The following is a 22,669-nucleotide window of genomic DNA, read 5'->3' as shown; positions in this document are numbered from 1 at the left end:
TTTAAAGCAGTTACAGCGAGAGCTTGGCTATTATACTCTCACAGCTGAGCTTTCGTGATCCCTGCACAGGAAAGACGCTAAAGATTATTCTAGCACTGGCAGGCTAGAAGTACCCTTGAAGACTTCCAAAAAAAAAAAGACGTATCGGTGGTAATTAAAAGGTTAATCAACAATGAAGAACACCAAATGCAGTAGAAATACAAGCTCAGGTGATCAGGCGGAAACATTTCTTCTGGAGAGGGAGGTTTGACTGTAAACAAAAGATACAGAATATTGAAGCTCTTCTTTCTTCTCAATGTACATGTTTTTACAAGCTTTTATACTCTAAAGAGAGAATAGCTCTGTAAATACAGCACCGGGAAGTGAACCGTTATAGCAATACAAAGCACAGTACAGCTATGTAGTGCAGAGCCACAAGAGACACTACATGCTGCCTTCAGGACTCATGTGCACATGGCCTTACTGGAAACCACCATAATATCCATAGGGGTTGTCACCAAGTCTTTTCACAACATGGCATTTAAATTATCAATATTGTGCACACATTGGGGGTCATATTCAAAACGCTTTACATTAAAAATTCTGCGTTTCACTCCAAAATTTTGGTGCAAAAATGTTTACATAAGATATTCAAAGTGTTTTAAATGAGAATTATCCAAGGTTTACACTAGTCACACCAGTTTTGCAAAAATGGGCGTGGCTAAGTAAATTTTATGTTTTACCTTATATTTTCAAAAGGGGTGAGAGTCCATTTTACATCAAAAATTTCCCACCAGCTTTTTACTAGTGTAGAAATCACAGAAATGGTTGTATTTTTTTTATTTATTTTTTTTTTTCTTGAGTATTTTGGGAAAAGGTGTTATTTAATAAATAATTGAAAAATAAATTATTATTGGAAAATGTTATTAAAAAAATATATAATATTTTTTTTCCCATGGTCACTGCACCTGAACTCACATTTAAGGCCTAGAAATGTTTTATTTATACAGTTATCGCTTGTCTGGGCACTAGTAATCATGGAATATTACGTGAGACGCCTTCACCAGAATTTTTCGGTATGTAGAATTGGTGCCAATCTAAGCAATTTTGTCGCAAAAAAATCCAACATGGCGGCTACAGAAGAGAAAAAAAATTGGTGCCAAATTTGGAGCGGAAAAAAAACAAAAGTGCCACGAAAATTAGCTTTCACATATTTTCAAAGCAGCACAAGAGACCTTTGAAAATGTGAGAAGAAAAGAAAAAAAGTGTAATTAATATCGGTGTAACAGAAATTATAGTAGTTTTTGAATATCTCCGCCATTGTCGTTCACACCAACAGCTCCCTGTTTCCCTTTGCCCTGTCACGTTAATAATATAGCGCCAACATATTCCACAGCACTGTATAGAGCTTGTCATCCCTCGTGCCCAACGGAGCTCATATTCAAAATTCCAACTCAACATATCTATGTTTTAGGTAAATGCAAGGAAACTCATATTAAAGACAAAGACAACATACAAACATGCAGATGTTAACCTTAGGGTGCATTCACACCACGATTCTTACATACGGGAACCAGATTCGGCTGGGAGATGTGAAAACCAGATGCTCCCATATCCTAGCCAGACCCCATCTCATTCATTTGAATGAGCCGACCGGAGTCAGGTAAACTATAGTTTTAAGTCTGGTCATAAAACCAGACACGGGGCAAAAATGAGCCGACCGGAGTCAGGATCGGCTCATTCAAAGGGGTCGGGTCCAGCTGGGATAGGGGAGCGCCCGCTTTTCCCCATCTCCCAGGCGGATCCGGTCCCTGTATGTAAGAATCGTGGTGTGAATGCACCCTAAGTCAGATTTGAACCTAAGAACACAGAACCGAAAGGAAAGAATGCCGCAATAGACTATCTAAAAGAAAACATTCTGAGCAATGCATCTGTAACAGCAATGCAAAGTATATCTTTCCAATCTGGCCACGTCTACTTCAAATCAACCAGCCACAGTAAGTGTGGACAGACGTGGTAGTCAACGGCATGAAACGTTCCTTTTAGCTTTTAATAAAAATCTATTCAGTTCACATACCAGGACTTTGTTGTCAACTTTATCTCCTTTGATCTCAAGTTTCACCTTCTTCCGCACAGCAATCTTAATTTTTCTCCCAATAACATCCCGGATGCTTTCTGAAAACAGAGTTGAAAATAAGGATACAATTTTAAAATGTTTTATAGGGTTAACAGGTATTCTATAACTATAGGTCTTCTATACAGGTCTACTATAGTATTTTCCAACCAGGGTGCCTCCAGCTGTTGCAAAACTACAACTCCTAGCATGCCCGGACAACCAAAGGCTGTCTGGGCATGCTGGGAGTTGTAGTTTTGCAAAAGCTGGAGACACACATTTTGTAAAACACTGTTGTCAATTATAATCATATGGGTTGAGGCGCTAGTCTGTTAAAGCATTCTTTATTTCTGTGGGTTTATTAATAAAAAGGGCTGAAACATTAGGCATATTGAGAAATATTTATCAATGCTGGCATACTCAGCCCAAGCATCATTCTGGGGTCATTCCATTGATAAATGCCCCATAGAGAGGTAAAACCAGTGAGCTTACCATGAGTTACTGTCCTAGACACTAAACTTAACTTGCATGTATAAAAACGAGTACATTACCAGTCTAAAAGATCTTGGCATGATCTGAACACCATTTTACATATAAAATACACATATTAAACATTTGGGTAACATTACAACTGCAAGTTGCATTCTTAATTTTGATAGTTGCTAAAGGGAACCAACTAAAGGCTTTGAAGACAAATGTATCCACTTCATCTTAAAGCGCAACTGTTGTGACTTTTGAGCTTTCTCTCCTAACTTGCTAAAGGGCTTTGGAATCGTAATGCAGCATTACCTTTGCCCCCTTTATGGCAGCTTTGATCATCCTAAAAAAAAAATTTTTTAGTCAGTCACCAACAGTCGCATAGGCATGGTCGGGGGTTCACAATACCCCGGGGCCGCCACGCGTATCTCCTCTATGTAAATGCTGGGACCTCGGTGTGATTGACACACTGTTCTTTAGCGCATGCGCCCTCCATCCCTCCTATGTGCACGCTGTGAGTTCACCGAGTGAGCGCTTGCTCCTGATGCCTCCCTGCTCAGAGCGCTTGCGTAATGCTAGAGGCAGAAGGCGAGCGAGCGAGCTCTCTGCCTCTAGCATTATGCAGGTGCTCTGAGCAGGGAGGCGTTGGGAGCGAGCACTTACAGAGGCGCATGAGCTGAGGACCTGTGTGTCAACCACTCAGCAGTCCCATCGCTCGTGTAGAGAAGATAGGCATTGTGAATCCCTGACCACGCTTATCCGCCTTTTGGTGACTGATGGGAAAAAAAAAAAAAGTTTTTAAGTATCATCAAAGGGCAAAGGTTATGTCAAATAAGCTCTTGTAATGTTGCGGCAAGAGGCTTTGGACAGACATCGGTCCAACAAGGAATGATGGGAGATGTTAGCTCTGAAGTCTACAGCACTGTAACTCAACTGCTCAACTAAAATACAGGCTGCGAGTTTTAGATTTGTGAGTACTAGAACTCAACATTGTATGTAGATTATGAGTTAAGCCTATCAGGCTGTATTTGTGGGAGGGGCATTGAATATATAACGCACGCCGCCCTCTCCACAGGTGCGTACGGTGCTTTTGGCGGTGTTTTTAGTTTACTGTGCACTGCTGTGAGCTCGTACGTCCCCGATAGGAGTGGAGTATCAGTTTGTGGAGGTTGTTAGCGTGTTTTCATGCTGTTCCTGTGCTGTGGTGTGGTAAGTGCTGATTCCCGGCGATATGGTTATTTTTCAAGTCTTACTGCTCGTTTATAATCTCCCCATTATGGTTGGTGCTGTGGGGTTCATGTGTCAGGGGCTTTAGCGCTGCAGTCAGTGTGGTCGGTGGTCTGATGCTGCGTCTGCGCTCGCACAGGATACGGCGGAGTTTACTTCTGTCTGTTATTAGTTGTTAAGACTGCAGTGTCCTTTTCATACAATAATGCTGTGTATCGTTTCTCAGGGCACTTACCAAGCTCGCCGGCGGTTGTGGGGTTGGTTACTTGTGGTTTCTCTCGGGGCGTGGTGTCGGCACTGTGGTTTGGTCCAGCTATCCAGCTGGTTGTCATGCTGGGACGCCGTCATTAGATGGCGGTGCGGGCGCAGCGTCACGAGACACATGCGGCAGGGTGTCTTGTCAATAAAGTTTACAGAAACAGAGGGTGTTTTCATGTATAAGGATGTATAAGAGGCAGTTGCAGGTGATAATCAATGCATGAAGGTCTTGTTTTATGTGGTATTTCTGGGCAATGGTAATTAAAAAAAAAAGTGTATATAATAAAGCCAAATTCGCCAATTTTGGTATAAATAACGGAATTAAAAAAAGATCAAAAAGGTAGCACGTATCGCAAAAATTAGGGATGTCCCGATACCGATACTAGTATCGGAGCCGATACTAGCCATTTCCCTGGTATCGATGACTCGTTCAATGTCCCCGATACCAAATCCGATACCTGCTGCTGCTCCGCTGCCCCGTTCTCCCATCCTCCCATCCGCATCATGACGTTCCATGGAGGAGCACATGACACACACGTCACTCCCCCTCCTCCACTGCGCCCAGCGTAACGCTATGGAGGAAGCAGAGTGACGTGCATGTCACATGCTCCTCCATAGAACGCCATTATGTGGACGGGAGGACAGGAGAACGGGACAGCAGCACCAGTCAGAGAACAGCTGCAGGCGAGCTGTTTACACGGTCAATGGCGTACACGCAAAAAAATTCCAAAGTCTAAAATAGCGTATTTTTGGTCACTTTTTATTCAAATGAAAAAATGAATAAAAAGTGATCAAAAAGTCCGATCAATACAAAAATGGTACCGATAAAACTTCAGATCGCGGTGCAAAAACTGAGCCCTCATACCGGCCCGTACGCAGAAAATAAAAAAAAGTTATAGGGGTCAGAAGAAGATAATTTTTAACCTATAAATTTTCCTGCATGTAGTTATGATTTTTTTTCAGAAGTACAACAAAATCAAACCTATATAAGTAGGGTATCATTTTAACCGTATGGACCTACAGAATAAAAATAAGGTATCATTTTTACTGAAAAACACACTGCGTAGAAACGAAAGCCCCCAAAAGTTACAAAATTAAAATTTTCTTCAATTTTGTCGCACAATGAATTTTTTTTCTGTTTCCCTGTGGATTTTTTGGTAAAATAACTAATGTCACTGCAAAGTAGAATTGGTGGCGCAAAAAATAAGCCATCAAATGGAATATTATGTGCAAAATTGAAAGTGTTATGATTTTTAGAAGGTGATGAGGAAAAAATGAAAATGCAAAAATAGCAAAAACCCGGCGACCTGGTGCAGAGTATTACTGCTCCGTCCTGCCCGGGCTGCAAAAAAAAAAAAATGAAAATTAACCATCTCTCACCTTCCTGGGTTCCTGCGGAGCGCCACTACAGCTGATCGGTCCTCCGGTCCATCCTCTTCATACTTCCGTGTGTAACGAAGCGTCACATGGCGCTCAGCCTATCGCCAGCCGAGGCTGAACATCGCATCGGCCGGCGATAGGCTGAGCGCCATGTGACGCTTCGTTACACCCGAAAGTATGAAGAGGATGGACCGGAGGACCGATCAGCTGTAGTGGTGCTCCGCAGGAACCCAGGAAGGTGACAGATGGTTCATTTTAAGCCCATAGAACAGTATAAAGAGTATACTAAGGCTAAGTTTCCACTTGGTTTTTTTTCTGGCAGTTTTTGGAATACTGCCACTGCAGTTTTTGAGCCAAAGTCAGAAGAGGATTCATAAGGGAGGAGAAGTGTAAGTCCTTCCTTTATATGTCCTATTCCTTTTGAATCCACTTCTGGCTTTGGCTCTAAAACTGCAGTGGCAGTATTCCAAAAACTGCCAGAAAAAAAACCAAGTGGAAACTTAGCCTAATGCAGTTGTCAAAGGAGTATTAACATTCAAAGCTTTACTACAAGGTTGGTGATTGAATGAAATATTACAGACAAGCCAGAACAAGTCAGCATAGGACACGGTTCTCCATCAACATCAGGTTTCAGCCATAACACATCTAATCAATGTGCTTTTACTGCGGAGTCTATTAAGGTCATGTCATATGCTTGGGGGGGGGGGAGGGGAGGGGGGGGGGGGGTAGGCAGACCAGCTGGTTAGGGAGTCTTATTGGAAATGCTGAAAGCTAATTTGCAAGGTCACGTCATTAAATGGTCAACAGTGTCCACGTAGGAATATTCCCATGAGTGTTCTAGGTCTACTGAGTAGCTAGCAGATCTCTATACTGCATATGATAAAGTCCATGCACAGCAGATTGATCTGTCAGACTGCCCTTGAACAGACAATGGGAGGTATTTGTCAAAGGATTTATGTTTTTTTTCACATAACTTTGGCGCAGTGGCTTTTTGCGCCAAAGTTTGGCGCATCTTCTCCACTGTCATTTTTACAACTTACTCAAAATCACACGGTCCTGTGTGTGATTTTAACTTTAGTCAGTAATTCATAATTTGTGCCAATCGATCTTTGGCGCAATTTTGGTGCAAATCCCGTTTTTTTGGCGCAAATCCCCACCAACAAATTTTGCACATGGAAAACACACCAATGTCAGAAAATGTAAAGGTGTCAAAATACATGAAACATTTTTTTTTTGTTGGGAAAGCAGCGACGCCTCCAGGGCTGCTCAATACTATCCCGCGACATAGTTGTCTCGAAGGAACCTTCACCCTCCGTTGAGCCAGCATTGGAGATGGCCACACAGGTTCAGGAAAGGTAAGCACTAAAACAGTGGTCTCCAAACTGCGGACCTCCAGATGTTGCAAAACTACAACTCCCAGCATGCCCAGACAGCCAACGGCTGTCCGGGCATGCTGGGAATTGTAGTTTTGCAACATCTGGAGGTCAGCAGGTTGAAGACCACTGCACTAAAGTAACCAAAAAAAAACTACTCAAGTTGAAAATAAAATCCATTTCACATGGTGGCTATAAACCCCACAAAAGAAAATAAATCATGTCGCTTGCTGATATACTGCAGGAGTGACTCCGAAATGGCTGCTCTACAGGGTAAAATACGCGTCCTCTGTGGTGGTAAGTTCTATGTAAAAGGCGCTGTGAACAGCTGAATTCAACATTTGAGCCAAAATTACTAACAACTTGCACCAAATGATAAATTGTCCACGAAAACCAAAGTGAAAAAGAAAAGGGTAAAAAGAAACGGTCAACAGGCAAAAGTGATAAATACCCCCCTATATTCCTATGCAGCGACATACTACTGGTATAACACAAGTAGATGGGGTTTTTAGGACCAAATTCTTATTAGAAGATATGCCACCAAGGACAAGAGGGAATGTTTATTGGCCTTTGCAGCATTTACCTTCTTCTTTACTTTATGTGATATACCATTAATAAAGGCTTATTTAGTTAGTTGTATAAAAATAGTCCAATGTACCCTAGTCTGCAGTAACTACTGTAGCATCTCGGGAACGTAAAATCAGTTGTTTTACAGTATTGCATAAAAACTGAAATACAAGAGCTACAAAATTGTAGTCCCTGTACACAACTTATTTCCACTTAAAGGGGTTCTCCGGTGCTTAGACATCTTATCCCCTATCCAAAGGATAGGGGATAAGATGCCTGATCGCGGGAGTCCCTCCGCTGGGGACCCCCGTGATCTTGCACTCGGCACCCCGTTTCTAATCAGTCCCCGGAGCGTGTACAGGGCGGGCGGCGTGAGACGTCACGCTCCGCCCCTCAATGCAAGCCTACGGGAGGGGGCGTGATAGCTGTCACGCCCCCTCCCATAGACTTGCATTGAGGGGAGGAGCGTGACATCACTTTGGATAGGGGATAAGATGTCTAAGCACCGGAGAACCCCTTTAAGGCCAGATGAGATATAGTTTTCATGACCTAAACTCACTACATGTAAAAACTACTTCATGACTGCAAGCAATATGTGTCATATGACTGATCCCAGGGACTGCTAATCCTGCAGTTACACACTTAAGGAAGATAATGGGGGGGTATTCCAGGAAAAAAAAAAAACACTTTCTCTTTTATATCAACTGGCTCCAGAAAGTTAAACAGATTTGTAAATTACTTCTATTAAAAAATCTTAATCCTACCAGTACTTATTAGCTGCTGTATACTACAGAGGAAGTTGAGTTGTTCTTTTCTGTCTGGCAACAGTGCTCTCTGCTGAGTAGAAGAGGTTTGCTATGGGGATTTGCTTCTACTCTGGACAGTTCCCGAGACACGTGTCATCAGAGAGCACTTAGACAGAAAAGAACAACTCTGCTTCAGCAGCTCATAAGCACTGAAAGAATGAAGATTTTTTTTTTTATAGAATTTACAAATCTGTTTAACTTTCTGGAGCCAGTTGATAGAGATATATATATATAAAATTTCCTGGAATACCCCTTTAAAGGTATACAGGTAACATCTGCAAACCTGACTCAAATATTGAACCTTACCCCATATGTTGTGCTTTTGTAATTGAGTCAAGGTCAAATGTAGAGAAGTACTTTTATGACCATTTCCCAAGGCCAATGACCAATGAATCCACTGAAACCACTAGGGATTCACTGTTATCACATGGAGAAAGATTTATGATGCAGTCTGGGGCCGTCAAAAGCTATACTTGGCTATCCTTAGCAGTCCTATTGACAATGAATGAAAGGGGCATTGGGCATAGTTGAACATTCACATGCTAGCTTTGGGAGTCCCCTTTTTTTAAGTCAAAGGAGGTCCCAGCAATTGGACCTCCAATGATCAAGCAACTCTCCCCTATGCTATTGATAGGCGATAAGTCCTAATAGTGCTTAGTACCCTTTAAGGTTGTATTCACCAGGTACAACCAAGTGTACAGTGTCTGTAGACTTTAACCCTTACTCTGTAGACTGATTAACATCCAGTAGACTGAGTTGACCATTTGGCATTACATGACTGTGGATGTCCAGTCATAATACTGCATCTTCCTTACTTGACCCTGAAGGACAACTATCATGCATGGTCCTGACATTCTCCTCTGTGAAACAAGGGCTCCATTACAAGTCCAGATCTCGCAGTCCTGCAATTGGGCGGGGAGTGCCGCACATACAGTCACAGTGATGTGCAGCAAATGGCAATTGATTTATTGATGGATCCAAATGAGTCTTTGATTCGTTGCCTGATCGCTGGCCCTAATACATAAGACGATATTGGCGGATAATCGCCACATGTAATAAAGCACTAAGAAAACCTCAATCTGTCCAATTTCTCTTCAGCCCTATGTAAACGCCAGGTTATGGTGTAGGAGTATACAAGGATATAATATATCATTATATACAGTATAATATCTTCATCATAGGCAATGTGGCTCAAAACAACATTTAGGCCATTCCTTATAAAAGGAGATAGCTGAATGGCTCTGCCCTAGAGATATATGGAGGGCGTGACAGCTGCCGCTTCTTGCCGAGGTCAGCATGCCCCGTTCCCAGGGAGAGCAGAGTGCCCGTGCAGGAGATCGCAGGGGGTTCCATAGGTTAACCCCCCAAAATATAAAACGTATACATTTTTATACATGACATATCACCTTTAACACTGAAACACTGATGGTCTGTTCCATGAATAGCTCATCAATGTTTTAGTTCTGGACAACCCTTCTAAAGGAGTACTCCGGTGGAATTATTTTTTATTTATTTATTTTTATCAAATGGTGCCAGAAAGTTAAACAGATTAGTAAATAACTTCTATTAAAAAATCTTAATCCTTCCAGTACTTATTAGCTGCTGAATACTACAGAGAAATTTTTTTTCTTTTTGGAACACAGTGCTCTCTGCTGACATCATGACCACAGTGCTCTCTGCTGACATCTCTGTCCATTTTAGGAATTGTCTAGAGCAGCATATGTTTGCTATGGGGATTTTCTTCTACTCTGGACAGTTCTTAAAATGGACAGAGGTGTCAGCAGAGAGCACTGTGGTCATGATGTCAGCAGAGAGCTCTGTGTTCCAAAAAGAAAACCATTTCCTCTGTAGTATTCAGCAACTAATCAGTACTAGAAGTATTCAGTTTTTTTAATAGAAGTAATTTACAAATCTGTTTAACTTTCTGGCACCAGTTGATTTAAAAAAAAAAAGTTTTCCACCGGAGTACCCCTTTAAGTTTACATCTACATATGGGGGAGAAAGTTGCCCATAGCAATCAGCGTGCATCATGAAAGAGGCGATCTGATTGGTTGCTATGGGCAACTGGTCAAATTTGGCTTCAATGGGTCTGTGGAAAATCGCCAATAGTGGCAGATTTTCAGATTTTCTGCGGACCCATTGAAGTCAATGATGGCAAATTCTGCTGTGTATTTTCTGTTGCAGGATATCCTCAGTAGATTATGTCTGTGTAAACATACCCTAAGAAACAGGACAACAGTCAGACAGCCTAATAGGTACCTAATTGATAGAAAGTAGATGCCGGCAAAACATATTTTAACCCACTTCTCACAATTAGTATAGGACTGGGATTTTATAGAGAGCCATAAATGAGGCATTCCAGGGTCTATTGCGTTCCAGGGCTGCCATCAGTTTAGAAGTGGGAAATCAAGTAGACCATGTAGTCCGACCATATAGGGGCCCTTTGGTCCTGGTATCTAGTGCGACATCACAAACATATTTCCATCAGCGATGTGACACTCCCGCACAGATTTCTGTCAGGTAACACCACTAGTGCTTTTCAGGATAACTGTTGTGACATCATCAATGTTTAGGTCAGGTAAGCTTCTATGACATCACAACTATGTTTCCATCAAGTAAGTTACTGTGACATCATAAGTGAGTTGCTGTAAGGTGAACTACTGTGACATCACAACTGTGTTTTCACCAGGTAAGCTATTCTGACAGGTAAACTATGGTGACACCCCATGTGGGTTCTGTTGGGTAAACAAACCAAATGTACCATTAAACTTACAGCTGTAAATAAAGACTCACGCATACTGTAATACAGTGTTTCCCAACCAGGGTGCCTCCAGCTGTTGCCAAACTACAACTCCCAGCATGCCCGGACAGCCAACGGCTGTCCGGGCATGCTGGGAGTTGTAGTTTGGCAACAGCTGGAGACACACTGGTTGGGAATAATGCTGTAATAGAATAGGGTGTCTCGCTTACAACCTATGTATATACTAAAGATAAAATAATAAAGGGTAGATTAAAATTCTCATAGGACATATACCTCATAGCATGTTGCATCAGACATAATGTATTTGCTACAAGAAATACATATACCCTAGTGCGAATGTAGGCACTTGCTGGGTGCAGCAGATACAGTATGTATCGCAATGTGTGGCTGGAATAAAAAGTAGCGGCAGAATCACCAGGTATTTGGAGTTAAACACGATGCAGCTTATACTGCACTTCACTGTATCATCAAATCCTACTGAAAACTCTGCCACCTGCAGATCTAGATACAATTCATTCACGGGGATCCCAATGTTGTGGTGGCCACAGGCCATGAATGCAGTCATTCCCAAGCATTCTCTACTTTTACCTTCTTTTAAATGACTAGGAACCAATTCTGATAGCGCTGGGACTGTGACAGGGTGTATATAGTCCATCAGATAGTGCTGGGACCATGACAGGGTATATATAGCCCATCTGATAGTGCTGGGACCATGACAGGGTATATATAGTCCATCAGATAGTGCTGGGACCATGACAGGGTATATATAGCCCATCTGATAGTGCTGGGACCATGACAGGGTATATATAGTCCATCAGATAGTGCTGGGACCATGACAGGGTATATATAGCCCATCTGATAGCACTGGGACCATGACAGGGTATATATAGCCCATCAGATAGCACTGGGACCATGACAGGGTATATATAGTCCATCTGATAGTGCTGGGACCATGACAGGGTGAAGTCCATCAGATAGTGCTGGGACCATGACAGGGTATATATAGCCCATCTGATAGCACTGGGACCATGACAGGGTATATATAGCCCATCAGATAGTGCTGGGACCATGACAGGGTATATATAGCCCATCTGATAGCACTGGGACCATGACAGGGTATATATAGCCCATCAGATAGCACTGGGACCATGACAGGGTATATATAGTCCATCTGATAGTGCTGGGACCATGACAGGGTGAAGTCCATCAGATAGTGCTGGGACCATGACAGGGTATATATAGCCCATCTGATAGCACTGGGACCATGACAGGGTATATATAGCCCATCTGATAGTGCTGGGACCATGACAGGGTATATATAGACCATCAGATAGTGCTGGGACCATGACAGGGTATATATAGCCCATCTGATAGCACTGGGACCATGACAGGGTATATATAGCCCATCTGATAGCACTGGGACCATGACAGGGTATATATAGCCCATCTGATAGTGCTGGGACCATGACAGGGTATATATAGACCATCAGATAGTGCTGGGACCATGACAGGGTATATATAGCCCATCTGATAGCACTGGGACCATGACAGGGTATATATAGCCCATCTGATAGCACTGGGACCATGACAGGGTATATATAGCCCATCTGATAGTGCTGGGACCATGACAGGGTATATATAGCCCATCTGATAGTGCTGGGACCATGACAGGGTATATATAGCCCATCAGATAGTGCTGGGACCATGACAGGGTATATATAGCCCATCTGATAGTGCTGGGACCATGACAGGGTGTAGACCATCAGATAGTTCTGGGACCATGACAGGGTATATATAGACCATCAGATAGCACTGGGACCATGACAGGGTATAGTCCATCAGATAGTGCTGGGACCATGACAGGGTATATATAGCCCATCAGATAGTGCTGGGACCATGACAGGGTATAGACCATCAGATAGTGCTGGGACCATGACAGGGTATATATAGCCCATCAGATAGTGCTGGGACCATGACAGGGTATATATAGCCCATCAGATAGTGCTGGGACCATGATAGGGTATATATAGCCCATCAGATAGTGCTGGGACCATGACAGGGTATAGACCATCAGATAGTGCTGGGACCATGACAGGGTATAGACCATCAGATAGTGCTGGGACTATGACAGGGTATATATAGCCCATCAGATAGTGCTGGGACCATGATAGGGTATATATAGCCCATCAGATAGTGCTGGGACCATGACAGGGTATAGACCATCAGATAGTGCTGGGACCATGACAGGGTATAGACCATCAGATAGTGCTGGGACTATGACAGGGTATATATAGCCCATCAGATAGTGCTGGGACCATGATAGGGTATATATAGCCCATCAGATAGCACTGGGACCATGACAGGGTATAGTCCATCAGATAGTGCTGGGACCATGACAGGGTATAGCCCATCAGATAGTGCTGGGACCATGACAGGGTATATATAGCCCACCAGATAGTGCTGGGACCATGACAGGGTATATATAGCCCACCAGATAGTGCTGGGACCATGATAGGGTATAGTCCATCAGATAGTGCTGGGACCATGACAGGGTATAGCCCATCAGATAGTGCTGGGACCATGACAGGGTATAGCCCATCAGATAGTGCTGGGACCATGACAGGGTATATATAGCCCATCAGATAGCACTGGGACCATGACAGGGTATAGTCCATCAGATAGTGCTGGGACCATGACAGGGTATAGCCCATCAGATAGTGCTGGGACCATGACAGGGTATATATAGCCCATCAGATAGCACTGGGACCATGACAGGGTATAGTCCATCAGATAGTGCTGGGACCATGATAGGGTATAGCCCATCAGATAGTGCTGGGACCATGACAGGATATATATAGCCCATCAGATAGTACTGGGACCATGATAGGGTACAGGCCATCAAATAGTGCTAGGACCATGACAGGGTGTAGTCCATCAGATAGTGCTGGGACCATGACAGGGTATATATAGCCCATCAGATAGTGCTGGGACCATGACAGGGTATAGCCCATCAGATAGTGCTGGGACCATGACAGGGTATATATAGCCCATCAGATAGCACTGGGACCATGACAGGGTATAGTCCATCAGATAGTGCTGGGACCATGATAGGGTAAAGCCCATCAGATAGTGCTGGGACCATGACAGGGTATATATATCCCATCAGATAGTGCTGGGACCATGATAGGGTACAGGCCATCAAATAGTGCTAGGACCATGACAGGGTGTAGTCCATCAGATAGTGCTGGGACCATGACAGGGTATATATAGCCCATCAGATAGTGCTGGGACCATGACAGGGTATAGCCCATCAGATAGTGCTGGGACCATGACAGGGTATATATAGCCCATCAGATAGCACTGGGACCATGACAGGGTATAGTCCATCAGATAGTGCTGGGACCATGATAGGGTAAAGCCCATCAGATAGTGCTGGGACCATGACAGGGTATATATATCCCATCAGATAGTGCTGGGACCATGATAGGGTACAGGCCATCAAATAGTGCTAGGACCATGACAGGGTGTAGTCCATCAGATAGTGCTGGGACCATGACAGGGTATATATAGCCCATCAGATAGTGCTGGGACCATGACAGGGTATAGCCCATCAGATAGTGCTGGGACCATGACAGGGTATATATAGCCCATCAGATAGCACTGGGACCATGACAGGGTATAGTCCATCAGATAGTGCTGGGACCATGATAGGGTAAAGCCAATCAGATAGTGCTGGGACCATGACAGGGTATATATATCCCATCAGATAGTGCTGGGACCATGATAGGGTACAGGCCATCAAATAATGCTAGGACCATGACAGGGTGTAGTCCATCAGATAGTGCTGGGACCATGACAGGGTATATATAGCCCATCAGATAGTGCTGGGACCATGACAGGGTATATATAGACCATCAGATAGTGCTGCGACCATGACAGGGTATATATAGCCCATCTGATAGCACTGGGACCATGACAGGGTATATATAGCCCATCAGATAGCACTGGGACCATGACAGGGTATATATATCCCATCAGATAGTGCTGGGACCATGATAGGGTACAGGCCATCAAATAGTGCTAGGACCATGACAGGGTGTAGTCCATCAGATAGTGCTGGGACCATGACAGGGTATATATAGCCCATCAGATAGTGCTGGGACCATGACAGGGTATAGCCCATCAGATAGTGCTGGGACCATGACAGGGTATATATAGCCCATCAGATAGCACTGGGACCATGACAGGGTATAGTCCATCAGATAGTGCTGGGACCATGATAGGGTAAAGCCAATCAGATAGTGCTGGGACCATGACAGGGTATATATATCCCATCAGATAGTGCTGGGACCATGATAGGGTACAGGCCATCAAATAATGCTAGGACCATGACAGGGTGTAGTCCATCAGATAGTGCTGGGACCATGACAGGGTATATATAGCCCATCAGATAGTGCTGGGACCATGACAGGGTATATATAGACCATCAGATAGTGCTGCGACCATGACAGGGTATATATAGCCCATCTGATAGCACTGGGACCATGACAGGGTATATATAGCCCATCAGATAGCACTGGGACCATGACAGGGTATATATAGTCCATCAAATAGTGCTGGGACCATGACAGGGTATATATAGCCCATCTGATAGTGCTGGGACCATGACAGGGTATATATAGACCATCAGATAGCACTGGGACCATGACAGGGTATATATAGTCCATCAGATAGCACTGGGACCATGACAGGGTATATATAGCACATCTGATAGTGCTGGGACCATGACAGGGTATATATAGCCCACCAGATAGTGCTGGGACCATGATAGGGTATAGTCCATCAGATAGTGCTGGGACCATGACAGGGTATAGACCATCAGATAGTGCTGGGACCATGACAGGGTATATAAAGCCCATCAGATAGTGCTGGGACCATGACAGGGTATATATAGCCCATCAGATAGTGCTGGGACCATGATAGGGTATATATAGCCCATCTGATAGTGCTTGGACCATGACAGGGTATATATAGCCCATCTGATAGTGCTGGGACCATGACAGGGTATATATAGACCATCAGATAGTGCTGGGACCATGACAGGGTATATATAGCCCATCTGATAGCACTGGGACCATGACAGGGTATATATAGCCCATCAGATAGCACTGGGACCATGACAGGGTATATATAGTCCATCAGATAGTGCTGGGACCATGACAGGGTATATATAGCCCATCTGATAGTGCTGGGACCATGACAGGGTATATATAGACCATCAGATAGCACTGGGACCATGACAGGGTATATATAGCACATCTGATAGTGCTGGGACCATGACAGAGTATATATAGTCCATCAGATAGTGCTGGGACCATGACACGGTATATATAGCCCATCAGATAGTGCTGGGACCATGACAGGGTATATATAGTCCATCAGATAGTGCTGGGACCATGACAGGGTATATATAGCACATCTGATAGTGCTGGGACCATGACAGAGTATATATAGTCCATCAGATAGTGCTGGGACCATGACAGGGTATATATAGCCCATCAGATAGTGCTGGGACCATGACAGGGTATATATAGTCCATCAGATAGTGCTGGGACCATGACAGGGTATATATAGCCCATCAGATAGTGCTGGGACATTCGGTCCATGGTCTCACTTGATGAGCTGCAATATGATTTTCTGACATTCAGTGGTCCCAAACTGGAGTCCTCTAGATGTTGCAAAACTACAACTCCCAGCATGCCCGGCTTGTTTTGCACCACACTACAGTGCATTCAGATTTGGTGTCTCTACTGGTTATTTCACTAAATAAATAATAGTTCCTTTTCTTGCTGTAGGTTTAACAGAAAGCAATGTGAACAGAAGCCTAGCTCTAACAAGGTGTAGGCTACACATCATTGGGGAGTCCACATATTTAAAGTGTAGGCTCCACCTTCAGCACCGCACACTGTGCCTGTCCCCTCATTGATATGGAACCCCATCAAGTGGCACAGGCTGCCCCCTCCTCCTCCTCCCCCAGGGGGCGCCCAGGACTGTCAATACATCCCAGCTCCAGCCCTCCAGCCAGGTCTCCGTCCAGCCACGCCCACACTCTTAACCCCTGCCGCGCTGGGCGGCCGCTGTCACCTGCAGAGCACTAAAGGGTTACCGCTCAGTGGGCAGAGGGCGCAGCGCTGGGCTCTTACCCTGTAATTCTTTGGGGACCTCCGAGCTGTCTTCTGTCATGTTGCCCGTCTGGTGTGTGATGGTGCCAGGCAGAGAGGTCCACACACAGATCAGCGTACTCCACCACAACAACAAGGTGCTGCTGTCACTGCGGGCTGCGGTGCCTGTCACTGCCCATGCCCACCACGGCTGCCCTCCATGCCCCCGGCTCCAGGTGCTCCGATCCAACAGGAAATAACCGTATCCCGGCTGAGAAATCCCTTGCACTGACTAGTGAGGGGGAGAGGCTTAAAGAGACAGGGAGAGGGGGTGGGGTGTGAATGGAGACAGGAGGAGGGGAGGCTGATAACAGCAGCGCTCTGTCTTCTCCCTCAAGCCTTACATTTCTCAGGCACTTCACCTCCTCCTGCACTGGCAGACATCAGGACACCACTGCAGCTGCTTATCTGAGGGGGCACACCAACAAAGGGCTGAGGGAAGGGGCTACCCACACTGCCAGGGCATCCTAGGACACAGTACAGGCTGCCACCTAGGGCACCAGCATCTCAGCTACAATGCCCCACTCGCTTCCTTCTTCACATATCATGGATTTCTGATGTTTTTTAACTATAGAAACTATAGAGCAGTGTTTTCCAACCAGGGTGCCTCCAGGTGTTGCAAAACTTCGGCTGTCCAGGCATGCTGGGAGTTGTAGTTTTGCAACACCTGGAGGCACCCTGGTTGGTAAACACTGCTATAGACACTTTGGCCCAGATTTATCAAACTGTGACAGAAAAAGTGGAGGGATTTTTCCACAGCAACCAATCACAGCTCAGCTAACAAGCTGAGGTAAAGTGAAAGCTGAGCTGTGATTGGTTGCTGTGGGAAAATCTCTCCACTTTTTCTCTCACACAGTTTGATAAATCTGGGCCCTTATCCTAATAGTCATGTATGTATTTGTTTGCTTATTATGTTACTTTATTTTAACCCCTTAGGGTCTATTCACACAGCAGAACATCCGCATCAAATTAAAGCCCAGTAGACTTGAACGGGATTCCGCACTCCCTTTCCCACTTCAGAATTTCAGCATGCGGCTGTATGAGGGCCCATTTTTTTATTTATTTTATTTTTTATTTTATTTTTATTTATTTTTTTTGTACCGTGTTCTGTATAGTCTTTTTGGTACCACATTTGTGTATATGTAACTTTTTAATCCCTTTTTATGTGACCTAAAGGCAGCAACTTTGGCCTTTTTTTTTTTTCATTTACACCTTTCACCCTACGGGATCATTAACTCCTTGGGGACGAAGGGCGTATGCATACGCCCTCGCATCCCGTCACTTAAGGACGGAGGGCGTATCCATACGCCCTCGGCATTTCCGATCACTGCCGCTCGCCGGGCGGTGATTGGACCGGGATGCCTGCTGATATCTATCAGCAGGCATCCCATGGCAATGCCTAGGGGGGTCCTGAGACCCCCCCATATCGGCGATCGCAGCAAATCGCAGGTCAATTCAGACCTGCGATTTGCCACGATCTGGGCAAATCGGGTCACTGGTGACCCGATCTCCCGGAAAATAAGACTGATCGGAGCTGTCAGAGACAGCTCCTACCAGCCTAAAGCATAGGAGCGAGGTGGCAATGTTGCCACCCCCTCCTATTCCCTGCCATTGGTCGGTCAGGCTGACCACCAATGGCAGGAGGGGGGCGGGGGCACGGGCGGCGAGGTGGGAGACATGGCCCGGCTTACCCGGACCGGAGGAGGAGGCGGAAGCGACATCCCGGAGCAGGAGGAGCGGCGGCCGGAAAGTGCGGCTGAGAAGGCTGCAGTGAAGATCGCGATAAGTGATCTTCACTGTGGCCTTCTAAAAGCTGCAAAACTACAACTCCCAGCATGCCCAGACAGCCAAAGCCTGTCTGGGCATTCTGGGAGTTGTAGTTTTGCAAAATCTGGAGGGTCACAGTTTGGAGACCACTGTGTAGTGGTCTCTAAACTGTGGTCCTCCAGATGTTGCAAAACTACAACTCCCAGCATGCACTGACTGTCTGGGCATGCTGGGAGTTGTAGTTTTGCAACATCTGAAGTGGCACAGTCTGGAGACCACTATATGGTGGTCTCCAAACTGTAGCCCTCCAGATGTTGCAAAACTACAACTCCCAGCATGCCCAGACAGTCAGGGATGCTGGGCGTGTAGTTCTGCAATATCTGGCCCTTCAGATGTTGCAGAACTACAACTCCCAGCATGCCTGGACAGTCTGGGCATGCTTGGAGTTGTAGTTTTGCAACATCTGGAGGGCTACAGTTTGGAGGCCACTGTTTTTACCCAGTTGCTGCATAACTACAACTCCTAGCATGCCCAGACTGTCCAGGCATGCTGGGAGTTGTAGTTCTGCAACATCTGAAGGGTCAGATATTGCAGAACTACACGCCCAGCATCCCTGACTGTACGGGCATGCTGGGAATTGTAGTTTTGCAACAGCTGTAGGCACACTGGTTGGGAAACACTGAGCTAGAGTCTGTTTCCTAACTCAGTGGTTCCAACCCGTGTGCCTCCAACTGTTGCAAAACTACAACTCCCAGAGTGCACTGACAGACCGTACATGCTGGGAGTTGTAGTCTTGCAACAGCTGGAGGCACATGGGTTGGAATCACTGAGCTAGTCTGTTTTCTAACTCAGTGGTTCCCCACCAGTGTGCCTACAGCTGTTGTAAAACTACAACTCCCAGCATGTAGGGTTTTGGTGGAGACAAGCCCCATCCTTGTAACCGGGTCCACCCCTACTGCAAATTCCTTATTCAGGCCTCAAATGCACATGGCGCTCTCTCACTTCAGAGCCCTGTCTTATTTCAAGGCAACAGTTTAGGGCCACATATGGGGTATCTTTGTACTCGGGAGAAATTGCGTTACAAATTTTGGGGGGATTTTTCTCCCATTACCCTTCGTAGAAATGGTAAATTTGGGGAAAAAAACCTGCACTTTAGTGAAAATGTTTTTTTTTTTCATTTACACATCTGAATTTAACGAAAAGTCGTCAAACACCTGTGGGGTGTTAAGGCTCACCGGACCCCTTGTTACATGCCTTGAGGGGTGTAGTTTCCAAAATAGTATGCCATGTGTTTTTTGTTTGCTGTTCTGGCACCATAGGGGCTTCCTAAATGTGATATGCCCCCAAAAACCATTTCAGCAAAACTCACTCTCCAAAATCCCATTGTCGCTCCTTCCCTTCTGAGCCCTCTACTGCACCCGCCGAACACTTGACATACACATATGAGGTATTTCCTTACTCGAGAGAAATTGGGTTACAAATTTTGGGGGGCTTTTTCTCCTTTTACCCCTTGTAAAATTTCAAAAACTGGGTCTACAAGAACATGCGAGTGTAAAAAATTAAGATTTTGAATTTTCTCCTTCACTTTGCTGCTATTCCTGTGAAACACCTAAAGGGTTAACAAACTTACTGAATGTCATTTTGAATACTTTGAGGGGTGCAGTTTTTATAATGGGGTCATTTATGGGGTATTTCTAATATGAAGGCCCTTCAAATCCACTTCAAACCTGAACTGGTCCCTAAAAAATTCAGATTTTGAAAATTTTGTGAAAAATTGGAAAATTGCTTCTGAACTTTTAAGCCCTCTGATGTTTTCCAAAAGTAAAAACATGTCAACTTTATGATGCAAACATAAAGTAGACATATTATATATGTGAATCAAAATATTATTTATTTAGAATGTTTATTTTCCTTACAAGCAGAGAGCTTCAAAGTTAGAAAAATGCAAAATTTTCAATTTTTTCATCAAATTTTGGAATTTTTCACCAAGAAATGCAAGTATCGACAAAAATTTACCACTAACATAAAGTAGAATATGTCACGAAAAAACAATCTCGGAATCAGAATGAAAAGTAAAAGCATCCCAAAGTTATTAATGCTTAAAGTGACAGTGGTCAGATGTGCAAAAAAATGCTCCCGTCCTTAGGGTTATAATGGGCTCCGTCCCCAAGGAGTTAACATTATATTTTCATAGTTAGGACATTTACACACTCACCAATGCCAAATATGTTTATTTTTGGGGGGGTAAAATGGGAAAAGGGGGTGAGTGGGAGAGTGGCTTCACATTTATTTATTTATTTTTTTTATTTTTTTTTTTCTACCATTTATTTGACATTTTCAAAGTCCTAATAGAGAACTGCAAATGTACTTCCTGATGCACAAAGTACTTGGGCATGATGACGTACATTTATGTCTAATTATCCTAAAGGGTTTATAGCACCATTAGGGCTTGTTTACGTTCTGCCCATGCTCCACTAAAGGAAGGTCCGCTTGTTAATCCATCAGAAGGATGGGAGTTGAGTCTCTGCTTAACTCCTGAAACCCACCTGATTCAATTGAAGTCAATGGGATCCATCGGGGCCCAGTGGTGTCAATTGTCCTCTGACCCTTTCAGAGGCTGTTTGGCACAAAAAAAGCCAAGCAGACCTTGAACGGGTCAGAGCATAACAGCGGTGCGAGCTTAGCCTTGGTTCTGGGTGCTGTACATTTGGAAAGTGGTTAACCCCTTAAGGACCAAGGGCGTACAGGTACGCCTTTGCTCCCTGGTACTTAAGGACCAAGGGCGTACCTGTACGCCCGTGTGAATTTCGGTCCCTGCCGCGTGCCGGGCGGGGACCGGGGTGACTGCTGATATCGATCAGCAGGCACCCCGTGCCAATGCCCAGGGGGGTCATCAGACCCCCCCATGTAGGCGATCGCCGAAAATCGCAAGTGAATTCACACTTGCGATTTTCGGCTATTCCTCAGACCCGGAGATACAAGGTGATCGGGGGTGTAGGATACACCCCCTAGCACCCTCTGTATCTATGGGGAGGTGGCGATTTCGTCACCCCCCATGATCGCTGCTATCATCCGGCCAATAGCAGCCGGCAGGGGAGGGGTTAATGGCCCCTTCTCGCAGCTCTGCTTACTCCTTAAGTTCATTCAGCGGCCAGAGCTGCGAGAAGGAGCCAGGGATCTCCCCTCTGTGAAGATCGGAGCCCCTCACAGAGGAAGACCCCCCTTAGAGCAGGGAGAGAGTACAGCCCCAGGGACAGGTAGGGTTAACCAGTAAAATAAAGTAAAAAAAAAAAGTTTAAACATTTTTCCCCCCCCTGACCCCTTAATAGGACCTAAAGGGTCTGCCACAATTTTTTTAGTGTGACCGCGGCCCTATTAGGGATTCAGGGTGCTGCATTTGGCCATTTTTTTATTTTTTGCCGCAGCGCTTTTTTTCCCCCCCCATACAGTTAGTTACACCAATCACACACACTACATACTCCCCTGTCACACACCCCCACCACCGTAGGAAAAAGGCGATGGCTCGCCAGGCATTTTCGGCAGCGGAGGCATACGCTTTTCTTGCCTCCGACTCCGAATCTGTCAGTGAGGACGATGAAGATCCTACATTCCTGTGTTCTTCATCGTCCTCCTCATCATCTAGTACTGATAATGAGTCACCTATACAGCGGCGGAGACGCCGCCAGGCGAGGCCACGCACCCCCCCCATGATAGTGGCCCAGTGGCTGGCCCTAGTGCGA

The 22,669-nt window shown here is 45.0% G+C and overlaps 1 protein-coding gene across 4 annotated transcripts in view; it reads right to left on the bottom strand.

Moving 5' to 3' along the window:
• Positions 1 to 17,835, bottom strand: part of CARMIL1 (capping protein regulator and myosin 1 linker 1) — a 339,650-nt gene extending 321,815 nt beyond the window's left edge. For 2 of the 4 annotated variants that reach the window (XM_056521328.1, XM_056521329.1), the window contains exons 1-2: positions 17,145 to 17,834; positions 2,057 to 2,154 (exon numbers count right to left, since the gene is read on the bottom strand). In XM_056521328.1, coding sequence (XP_056377303.1) covers positions 2,057 to 2,154; positions 17,145 to 17,184 — 138 coding nt within the window. In that variant the 5' untranslated portion in view covers positions 17,185 to 17,834. Of the gene's footprint in view, positions 1 to 2,056; positions 2,155 to 17,144 lie in introns of all 4 variants that reach the window. The other 2 variants (XM_056521326.1, XM_056521327.1) reach the window with 2 other exon arrangements.
• Between the last annotated feature and the right edge of the window lie 4,834 nt (positions 17,836 to 22,669).

This window comes from Hyla sarda, chromosome 5 (assembly GCF_029499605.1).
Source record: "Hyla sarda isolate aHylSar1 chromosome 5, aHylSar1.hap1, whole genome shotgun sequence".
Lineage (NCBI taxonomy): Eukaryota > Metazoa > Chordata > Amphibia > Anura > Hylidae > Hyla > Hyla sarda.
The sequence above is the reverse complement of the archived record's forward strand: the minus strand, read 5'-3'. Positions and strand labels throughout refer to the sequence as shown.